This window comes from Vigna radiata, chromosome 10 (assembly GCF_000741045.1).
Source record: "Vigna radiata var. radiata cultivar VC1973A chromosome 10, Vradiata_ver6, whole genome shotgun sequence".
Lineage (NCBI taxonomy): Eukaryota > Viridiplantae > Streptophyta > Magnoliopsida > Fabales > Fabaceae > Vigna > Vigna radiata.
In genome coordinates, this window is record NC_028360.1 from 17392325 (window position 1) to 17404627 (window position 12303).

Here is a 12303-nt window from a genome sequence, read left to right on the forward strand (position 1 = left end):
TATATATATATATATATATATATATATATATATATATATATATATATATATATATAATTCTAAATTATATTACATAAAACTTGAACATTTTCACTCGAACTATTACTTTGATGGAATAGTTTCATTTTCGTGTATAATCTTGTATGTATATAGAATTATGATAATTATTATAAAAGAAAAAAATAACAGAAAAATATCAAAAATTTATATATTATACTCTCTACTAGCATTAAATAAAAAATAATACTTATTTTGGATATAATTATTTTAAACTCACATGTGAATTTATGGATTTAATGAGAGACTAAGGGCATGTTCACTTCGAGATAATTTACTGTTCAGAGTGAAGAGCGAGCGATGAATTAAAATTAATTTGTGTTCACTTTAAGGTAATAGCGAGCGATAATTTAGAAGTAACACCGAGATTTATACACTGTAGCATCACTCGCATATATGCGAGGATTTGAAGGAATCAAGGATGCTTTCTCTAAAATGCCCTTATTCATTTCAAATAATTGTCTTATTTCATTCACGAGCATGAAGCAAGAAGGCAACAAGGTTGTATCCGATTACCACACACTTGTATCCGGATACACCTTCTTCTTCACACAAAGGTAGCAAATTATCCGGTTACCACACATTTGTATCCGGATACTACCACTTCTTCTTCTTCTTCTTCTTTGCTGCCAGCGTGGGCCGGAGCTACAGGTGGTGGACGACGCTGTTGTTTCCATGCCAGCCAGAGCTGCACGACGCTGCTGTTTCCACACGGGCCAGAGCTGCAGGTGGTGGACGGTGCTACCACCGTGGGCCGGAGCTGCAGGTGGTCATCCTTTTATGTAAGAAAAACAATATTTTTTACTGTAAAATCCTTGCTCGTGACTATCAAATTACAACACAATCTCAATCCAACAATACAGGAAACATCTAATCAATTTTAGCTAATAAATAACAAATGCAAATTCAAGCATAGGAGAACCAGGTAACTCTGCAGTCAGCTTGATGAACTAATGACTTTCAAAGAATCTGATAGACAATGAAAAGGTATAAATTACCTTATGTAGTGGTAAGCATAGCAATAGTTAGCAACAAAACACTCGCAAGCCATGTTTCAAGCGTCATCACATCCAGCACAACCTCAGCACCAAGCTCAGCCCAATGTTGCTGCCCAACAAAGCCTTAGCTATCAAACTTCACCAAAAAAAAACACGAAATCACATTTTCAACAATTAAAATCACCAACAAACCACAAACAGGAAACTAAAATATGCAAAGACCAAAAGTAGGACCAAAGAACAATAATCAATGTACAATCCCACATGCACTCTAGCACAAAAAATGTTTGGCAATTTGTTGGTTTATAATTATCGTATTTTTAAATGTTATATAATTTGTTATTTAAATATTTATGATTTTTTTTGTTAATTTAAGAATATATTAATGTATATTTTTTTAGGTATGAATATATGAATATAGGAATGAATTATGTTTAATGATATCACAAACAAGTACTTAAATTCATACTACTTAAAACTAAATTATATCACAAACAAGTACTACAATTAAAAAAAAATCATTTCACTAAAGTATAATTTAATTAAATTTTTAAATTTATTTTTAATAATTATTCTAAATTTTTAACTAGTAATAAACATTTTTTTAATTAAATATAACATTTACAAAAATCATTTTATATTACTTTAATACTTAGGGGCATTTTGGTAATCTTCAAATTTTACCAATTAAACAAATTTTTTAAAACTGTCACATCAATCAAATCCTACACTAATTCTCACAAAATTCACCCCCAAACTCACTCTCATTTACCTTCAAATCCACTCAACTAAACACAAAAAAAATCACCCTCAAATCCCTTCAAATCCACTTAATCACTCTCCCCTAATCACTCTCCTTCCATCACCCCCAACTAAACACACCCTAAAGTCTTACACGTATCATGAGATCATGAAACAAAAACCATAATTAATTTAATTTTATCGATCTCATCATAACAAATATAACTTATTTATGACATAGTCAAAAAAGGGATCTTTTATCCCAATTCCACCATAGAGAAACTTCTTTCAAATATCACCATCCAAATTTCATCAGCTATATCAATTACTGAACCTAGTAAAGTTTATGAGAACTTCAAAAAAAATATTTCCAACAAATGCGTAACATTGTATCATGAATATTATATTTCTTCTTAGAAGCACAATTCTCATACAATACATAAAATTTACTAATTCAAACATTCAATCTCATTTCATCTACTTCCATACTTTTAGAAACACCACTCTTCCATAATTTTTTTTTCAATAGGTTCTTCTTAATTCAAGTCTTAATTCATCAATAGAAAACGATAGGTGCAACTAAATAGCTTGTCTAACAAGTCGAGCACTAGAACAAAATTCCATATTTATTCGTCAAGCGAGAACATACTTGCCTAATGACTCATCATCTCTTAACTTTATCAAACTTGAATTCGACTTTCACTCAACCAGAGTTTTTTCACACAACAAGTTTCTCTTACTCTTTGTCAAACTCAACTTTAGCATCACCAAGCGGGAACGGACTTGCCTAAGAAGTTTGTAAGACAAGAACGCAAAAAATCTACACAACATGCGATGTTTCGAATTCTAATAAGCTTTTACATCCTCTAATTAAGCTATAAACAACACTAATTCAATCAAAATGACTCATTGGAGACCAAGACACTAGTCCATAGATCCAATTCAAGATTTACAATTCAAATATCAAACTAAATCATGCAACACAAATTTCTCATTCATTTCCTTGTCACACACATCCAGCTCAATCAATCAAGTAACACATATCAATTTAAAGTCACAAAAACAATTTATCAAACAAGCAACTAAGGAGTCTAAATCAAAATGCAAGAATTAAATCTCAAACTTGTTCTTTAGAATTCCATTTCTTTCATAGAAAGTCCTAATTAAATCAACAAAACCCCAATTAATCTAAACATATCATCATGATAAAAAAAAAAAAAAAACTCACCTAGAACATCTTTGAATTACACGCATGGTTATATATTTCACATGCAAAGCAAATAGTAAAATATCTTAGAAAGAGCAAAAAGAGTTTAAAAAACAAATTATCCTATTATTCACTTTGGTGAGGTATAACTCCTTTTTGGAAATAATCTCATAATCCTTGATCATCAAAAATATGAAAATTAGGAACAGAAATATAGAGATAGAGAATACTTAAAAAAAGTCTAAAAAAGATAGTGATTTTTATAAAATTAACTTTAATCAGTAAAAAAATTATTTATAATTTAAACATCTTATTATAAAATTATCATAATATTATTTTTTAAAGATTACCATTACTATTATACCATTTTCTAAATTCACACATTTAGGGTTTAAATTTAGGTTTAAACTGTATATAAGATATTATTTGTTAGTTATGAGTGTAAGTGGTATGTTTATGTTGTTAATTAGAAACTTTTATAAGCATGTTTTTCCATACGAGAATAATTATTTTGAAAATTAAAGTTCGATTAATTAAGTTTTATGAGTAAGGAAAGTTATTTTTTTTTACAATACCCTAGTAAATAAGTTAGATTGTGATATCTTAGTCACAATGTTTTGAATTTGTAAAAAAATATATCTACAATATGTGATAATGAAAATGGTGAATTTATACATTTGTTTGTGTAACTCTAAAAGTTTGCAATACAGTATAATATGTGAATAAGAAAGTGAAGTTGAATAACTGTCTTTGTATTATTCAAAATTACATTATAGTATTACTTAAAATATAACCATGTACTATTATGATTTGTAATATTATAAAATTGATACTATAATAAGAATAAAAAATTAGTTTAAAATGATTTTGTTTATAAACATACTGTTAAAATAAAATAATCGGAAGACTTTTTTTTTTTTTATCAAATTTGACACAACCCGGTTGACAGAAATTTTTGCAAATGGATTTTTCCGAGTTTTTACTAACTATCTGTGAATGATTTGTTTACTTAAATTGAAATGATGTTTTGATAGAAATTTTAATATATTAATTAAGAAAGCATGTAAAGAAATTCAATAACTTAACCAATGATTCCGATTAGACATAGTTTTAATATATTACCATGTTTTATTAAGCTATCATGTTAAAACATTTAATTACGGATTTTTTTTTTTCAAAAAGGTATGCTATTTTTGTAGAAACATAGTTTATTTTAAAAGAAAAAGTAATTTAATGTGTTTTAATAATCTTGGAATAATTTAAAAGATTTGCTGAAATAAATATTTGCATCAAAGTGTTTATTCATATGGTGTAACTGTGAGTCAAAATGGGTCACAACCCGCGAGTCAATCCGGTCCGTCACGGGTTCGGGCCGGGTTGGGTTTGAAAAATACAACTCACTTATGTGCGGGTCAGATTTCAACCCGGCTCATGCGGGTTGAATCCGTGGTGAGTCGGGTTGACCCACCAACCCACCTACCTAATTTTATTTTTTTAATTTATTATTTTATTTATGAAACTCTAAAAAATAAAATACTATTTTCACTCATTATGTATACCAAAAAAGCAATCTCTGCTCTCACAAATCACTCTCACTATACTTCTCTCATTTGACGGTGCTCTCACCCTCACTTCACTTAAATTCTTCAAGGAGCAGGTAAACCACCGTTCCTTATTTCTTCTTTTTTTCTCCACATTTTTGTTTTCTCACTTCTCTTTCTTTTCTTTTCTTTTTCAAAAACCCTATAATGAGAAAAATAGGGGTTTGCGAATTTGTTTTTTGTTTTTGGGATTTGAAGACATGAATTGATTTTTTTCATGTTTTGACATGCTTGTATCAGATTTTGTTCATTTTATTTAAACAATTTGAATATACATTATTTGAACAAACTCTTTTTGATATTTTTGAATTTGGGAATTTATGTTACAGATTAAACTACTAATTTTTTGTTGATGTTATTGAGTAGTGATTTTCTTTTTTTACTAGTATTTTTTTATTGATTGTCGGAATTGGTCTTTAACATAATTTTTTAGGAGTGAAATTTGTTTAAATTTAAATTATAGAAAGTTTGTATTTTTTTATTTAAAAAAAATATAATTAAATGGGATAGTGAGCGAACCCGTTTACCCACCAACCCGTGGTGAGTCGGGTCGGGTTCAAGTTTTTCTGGCTCGCTAATAAATGAGTCGGGTTGGGTTGGTTCACTAAGTGACCAACCCGTGGTGGGCCGGGCCGGGTTGAGCCGAGTTACCCGTTTTGACAGCTCTAACTGTGAGAACATGAGTGTAGGTAAAAATGGGGATGTCACATATATCTTGTAGAGTGTATTTTACACTTTTATAATCATTTAGTAATATAACTTTAACAAAAATTATATTGGTACGTCATCTTAATCCTCCCATATTTTAGTTAATATTTTTATTTAATTTGTTTATTTTAATAATATATATTTTTTATTTTATGTGAAATTTTATACTGTGTAGCAGTAAAGATATCTTGAATGCTTTGCCTTGTGTTATTTAAATGTCAACGTATAATTTTGTATGATTCGATAACTTTTTGAAAAAAAATGAGTTAATTGAAAAGATAATAGAAATTTAAAATTTTGTATGATTTGAAGAAATATAATTATATAATAATTTATCATAATAAAATTGTGTTATAAAATAAGTGATAAACTTTTATAAATATATACACGTAGAAGTGTAGATGATAAACTTAACGTACTATGTCTATATTACATTAATTATTATTTGAAATAGTGTAATAACTACATGAAATTCATCACAAATTCATATAATGTTCTTCTAATAACATTCTTTTACTCTTCAGAGGAGCCATGTTTGAATCAATTTGTAGCCAGAAGCTGTATAAAATTATGATAATAGACGCTGTTTAACCCGTGTCGTATCATAGGCCAAAAAAATAAAAATAAAAAATCTAAAGGTGACTGATTTTTCAATTATCATCTTACAAGTGAGACAAAATTACAATACATGGATGTTCTAAGAACACGCTTCCATATATAGTTGCACTTTTAATAAATTAAAAAAAAAAAAAAACTCAATAGCACATTTTTTTTTTGGAACGAATAAATAATATACCTTTTCATTTTAATATGCTAAAATAAAATATGAATGTGTCAATAATCATTTTTCTTTCTCAAAAAGTACCTCACTCAAATGAATTTGTGGCTAACTTGTATTGTTAGACTACTCTTATTGCTCTAATGATATCATAAATATAATATTAATAAAAAAAAAGTAAATTTAAAAACATAAAGAGGTTTTAGAGGATGAGATAAAGGCATGATGGGAGCCATTGGTTTCCAATCTTGAGTTTGGCTCGTGAGCAAAGAGAAGAGAAGAGGAAATTGTATTTTGAATTCAACGTGTCCACTGCTATATTCATTTGTTCCTGAATTACAACTATTATTACTACGTCACACAACACAACAACATTGATTAATTGATTGTTTTATTGTTTTGTTCATCATGTGGTCTGGCGACGCAATGACTTATAGCCAATTAGAGTTTATGGTCTCTTTCATTCACTCCTCCTTTGCTTTTTTACTTTGACTCTCTTTGGACCAGTTAACTTTTTTATTAATAAAAAGTATTCCACTGATGTGATTCTCCATCTTAGGTTTAATAATCTATGGTCGGCTATTTTTATTTTCTTTCTTTAGAAAGGACATAAATATATTTATTTTATTTTTTTATTATTATTGATTACACTAATGGGTCTTTCTGAGATACAGACCCAGAAACATTCATGTCATGCGTAAGATGGACCAGATCATAAAAGCATCCAAGCAAAACATTTTGATTATTAATTTTTATCATATATTAAAAAAATACGAGTTAGTATAAATTTGTCAAACACAACATGTGTTATTAATTAAGACATTCTGAACCTACGTAAATAGTAGACCGTCACATACTAATGGATGGTTACTTATAAAAAAATGTTTGGTATGAGAAAAGAAAAAAAAAATTATAAATAATCAAATAATAGTAAAGTAACAAAAAAAAGGAAACGATAAACGTCACCCGCCACTTAATTTCTTTTCTCTCTCGTGTGCATATTCAACTCCTCTCATCTCTCCTTTGTATTTCCCTTTGTACCTTCAATATTTTTAAGTTTAATACATGTTTTGGTCTCTTTTTTTGGGTGTTTGGTTCAAAACCTGTCTAAAGTGTTTATTTGGATACTTACTTTGTGAAGTCATTTTAATATGTAAATATTTAAAAAAAACATTAAAGTGACGAAAAATATCTGTGAATTCAACGTTCTTCTGAAAGTGGTGATTGTTGTTGATTTCTGCATTTCTACCTTTAGTTCCAGACGGACTAAAGGCATGGGAGTTGTTGAAGAAGAAGGCGTCCGAGCTAGATCTCATGAAGTGGATCTGCCAACAATATCTGGATTTGCCCTTCTTTCTTTATTCACGGAGCATGAAATTTGTAAAAACATTTGTGTCATAAGTATGTACACTTGTTACTTACTTTGTAATTGTATTTTTAGTCTCAATGGTAGATAGAAATGACTAATGGGCTCAGGTTTATTTTCATCACTGCGCAGTGATGTTTTCTCATGATTCTGTAAGCATGGTTTTGAAATGCATGCTAAAAGGGGCAATTGATTTTCTTATAAAACCTATTCGGAGGAATGAACTAGGGAACTTGTGGCAACATGTATGGAGAAGGCACGATGTACGTCATATTTTTCAATCTTTTTATAGAGATATTTTGTATTATTTTCTTCTTTTATAATGGCTTGCCCTTTTACATATATTTACTTGTTCTTTTTTTTTTCTTTCCTCTTTCTGTCGTATGCTATTTATTCAAAGTAGCATTCCTGTTCCAAATACAAGATTTATTCAGAGTGATTTCTGCATTTATGCATTTTTGCATTTATGTTAAAGTAAATTATGCATTACAAAACAAGACAACAAAAACTATTTAAACAACAACTTCATACTCCCAAAATCATTGTCAATCGAAGAAAATATCTATATTTAAAATAAAATCAAATAAAACTTTAACCCCCAAATAAAACAACAAAAACAGATATGGATTAGGTTTATATTAGGACCACTTACCTCACGTAAGTACGATGTTCCACTTACAGAAATGCATAAATGCATAAATCAGCAACAATCACCACTTTTACAAGAACATTGAACCTAGAAATGCATAAATCACTCTTTGATAAGGGGTAATTTACTTTAACCCACACTTAAACTATTTTTCGTCATTTTAATGTTTTTCTTAAATATTTACATATTAAAATGACTTCACAGAACCACATAAGTATCCAAATAAACACCTCGGACATGTTTTGCCACGCTAGCTACTGTGCCATTAAGATTTTAATGACGTCTACAAAAAGGACCATAATGAACCGTTTTTAATGAAATATGGGACCTTATAAAACTTTTTTTCAAAGTGGGATGATTTTGAACCAAACGCCCAAAAAGATAAAACAAAATATGTATTAAACCATATTTTTAGAAATTGGCTACACCATCAAGAAATTAAGAAAACTAGAAGTATTTTGAACTGATGATATTTTAAAATAGTATAACTTTTTATATTTTTCATAAGATCTTTCATCTTTTAGTTTGGTTGAATTCAGCCTTAGAAATAACATTTGAAAGAAATGATATTCTCGGTTTAATATATTATATACTGAATATTTGCCTTATTTGAATGTTTTTGCAATAAACTCTGATTATGAGTATCTCAATTCATTGAGATGTAAAGTTTTAGTTTGGAAAAAAAAATATTTTTAAGTTAAAGGAAGCTAATAAAAATTAAAATACTCTTATTTCAAATTTATGGTAATAATAATAACACTGTAATAAACGTTTGTGATATTTAACTTTGTTTTGTAGAATGGTTTATTATATTGCGTTATTGAATTAATGTTAAAATAATAAATTATGTAATGTTCGAATTCATAGGAAGCAGGGTAACTCAAAGTTAGGCATGAGCACCTTATCTTGTTATCCTCTGATAAAAACTTTTTATTTTTCACTCTTTAACCTTCTATAGGCTCATGGTCTAATTGGACAATTTAATCTTTCTAATTTTAAATGAAAAAATATATATACAGTCCCACTAATCATTTCAGTTGTTTTCTAACACTACATTTTTGTGTGTATGTATTTTACAATTTCATTAACAACAAAACTAATTCTTACACTTTTAGAATTTTCTTCCTAGATTTTTATTAATCTAAAATAAAAAACAAAATTAAGGAAGCTTCGGAAACTGAAGTTAAGATAAACACAGAAAAGAAACAAAACAACAGTAACACAAAAAAGGCAAAAATTCGAAACAAGAAGAGAATAATACAGCTTCGGTTCCGAAGCTGCTCGTTACCGTTGCACCGTACCTAGAGTTTAAAATTGGCCCCGATTCAACACAGACACAATCACAATCGCATCATTCTCTGCGTTTCTCTCTCTTTCTCTGATTTCCAAAAAAATTCCAAAAATGGTATCAAAGGTGAAGAGAGGACCAGTGAAGTCCATCAAGGACCTTCGTAACAACAACAGCCGTCGTTGGCGCCGGAAAACTCCCATAAAAAATGTGGTGGCGGCATCCTCTGCTGCCCTGGCTTCCATCCGCCGCCGTATTACAAAACTCTTCTCAAAGATCGCTCGCATCAGCACCACCCACAAGAAAAAAGCAACCTCTTACAAGATCCTCAAAAAGATAACAACAACAGAAGAACACGAAGAGCAACTCGATGCCATTCGCCGCACCCTGGTTTTCGACGACGCCACCGCCACACCGCTCCTCCCTCCCTCCCTCTCCGTCCGTAAAACCGTGTTCCTTGACCTTGACGAAACGCTTGTCCACTCCCACCCCTCGCCGCCGCCGGAGCACTTTGATTTCGTCGTCCGGCCGGTCATCGACGGCCAGCCCATGGACTTCTATGTCCTCAAGCGCCCCGGCGTCGACGAGTTCCTTGAGACCCTCGCCTCTAAGTATGAGGTTGTCGTTTTCACGGCGGCGCTAAGGGAGTACGCGTCCATGGTGCTGGACAGGCTGGACCGGAACCGTTTCATCTCGCACCGGCTCTACCGTGATTCGTGCCGCCACATAGACGGGAAGCTCGTGAAGGACCTTAACGAAACTGGTCGCGATCTCAAACGGGTGGTTATAGTGGATGATAACCCGAATTCCTTTTCGAACCAACCCGAGAATGCTATTCTGATTCGGCCCTTCGTGGATGATATTTTCGACCGGGAGCTTTGGAAATTGAGAAGCTTTTTTGATGGGTCTGATTGCTGTGATGACATGAGAGATGCTGTTAAGCGCTATCAGCAACGTTAGATTTCTTCTTATTATTTGCATTTTGTTATTTTATTTATTTCCTTCCCCATGTGAGTTGAACTGAGTGTTTGTTCAATGTCTTGTGAGAAGGGAGGGGAAATGCTGTCTATTACTAATTCTTAAGTTAACTTTAATTGAATCGTTAGTTATTGGTTCTTTCTCTGTCAGTATGTTTTCTAGTAATGGCTCCAATGGGGTTTTCTAATGAAAGGATTTGCAGCAAATGACAATCCTCTAATATAATAACCCTACAATCATGGTTGCATTTTTTGACTTCTATGAACATTTTACAACAGGGGGACTATTTCCAATTAAAATGCTCAAATGTTCCAAAATTGTTTTTAAACTGCAATTCCCCTCCCTTTTCGTTTAAATTGCACAGGTTTGAGATTGATTGTATGCACTCCATCAAGACCTTAAAATCTAACCAAAATGGTTTGCTTGGAATTACCTTTCTTGCTTTGTCCAAGACTGCAAGGCCATGTTCGACGAAAATGCTATATCCAAGCTGCCACATATTATCAGGAAAGCTAACCTAGTCTCTTGTACTTACAGGTTAGCAAAACTAGCTTGCCCTACGTGTGAACAGTTTTGGCTCAAGGAAGGACATCTTAAGCCCGAAAAATGGTTTATGGATTCCTACGATATCGATCAACAGTCGAGAATGGAGTGTATGTGCGTATCTTTGTTCCTGGGATAATGCAGAACATGATATCTTTTGGTTTGGTCAACCTTTTCTAACACTTAAGTACCTAGAAGATTTTCTTAAATGAAAAAGGATCTTCCAACCTGATTACATAGGATTTCAACAATCATTGTTGCATACTCAATGATATCGTAGGGGGTGAATACAAAATTTCTCTCTAATTAACAAAGCAGATTAAAATTAATTCAATCAATTTTTTCACTGTTAAATTATTCTTCAATTTACCATTTAAAAAGTTTCCAAAAATATATTTTTAAAAATTTGTTTTACAAAATTTATTTTTGAAGTTTTTCAAATATCATTTTTCTTACAAAATTTATTTTTCAAAACTTTTTAAAGATAGAAATTTTTTAAGTATTAATTTTATGAAAATTGTGAGTTTAAGTTTCAAATTTATTAAAGATAAAAATGTTAAACAATATAGAAGGAAGAACTCATTTTGTAAATCTTTTCAAAAAATTCATCAACAATGAATTACCTTGGTTGTTATAATATGTTCCGAATATAATATTAAAATAAAAAATAAACTTTAAATTTAATTTAATTTCACAAACTTCACAAATGAAAATTGTGTCTACTTACATATTTAATAGAGGTGGGATTTCCAATATTTTATTATATTGTAACTGTATTTGAAGGATAAGATATTCTTCGTTTGTTTTGGATTAAGTTTTGACATATTTATTTTTGTTAGCCTCTTATCAATGAAGATATTTTATACCATATCCATGTCTCTTACCAACTTTGTTTTTATCCTAACAAACCGGATTTGGAAGATAGGATGATTTCTTCTCAACTACACAACGGAATAAAAAACCTTAACTTTCCTTCGAAGCTTATTTCTTTTGTACATATTCGTGTTAATCTTGGCCAATATATCCAATATAGATTTCAGGCACCATATAAAAGAACAAACATAAATCTCTTTTTGGTGGTTGTCAACACTCAATTTTGTCCGGGAAAGGAAATAATCAAAATTAAATAATAAGAGAATAATAATTAATGGTGGGTAAAGAAAAAAAGGAAAAAGAAAATAATAAAATAATCTTCCTTAATGCAGGATACGTCACTTTAGAATGTTTTTGAAATATTAGTTTAATGTGGTAATAATTTGAATTATATTGTCTGACAATAATTACAATTAATGTCTTGAATNNTTNTTTGGTTTATTTTTTATTTTACAATCAAGACCATTTCTTTCCCTATTTTGTCCATTGTCAATTAATTCNCNATTAAGNCAAGAT

At 30.4% G+C, this 12303-nt stretch overlaps 1 protein-coding gene and 1 pseudogene across 1 annotated transcript; both read left to right on the forward strand.

Moving 5' to 3' along the window:
• The first annotated feature begins 9379 nt into the window (after positions 1-9379).
• LOC106775425 (probable C-terminal domain small phosphatase) lies at positions 9380-11232 on the forward strand. The gene is made up of 2 exons (XM_014662549.2): positions 9380-10348; positions 10909-11232. Exons 1-2 carry the CDS (start codon positions 9508-9510, stop codon positions 10911-10913), a joined length of 846 nt encoding a protein of 281 aa, XP_014518035.1. The 5' UTR covers positions 9380-9507; the 3' UTR covers positions 10914-11232.
• The window catches only part of LOC111242706, a 4530-nt pseudogene continuing 3204 nt past the window's right edge, over positions 10978-12303 (forward strand).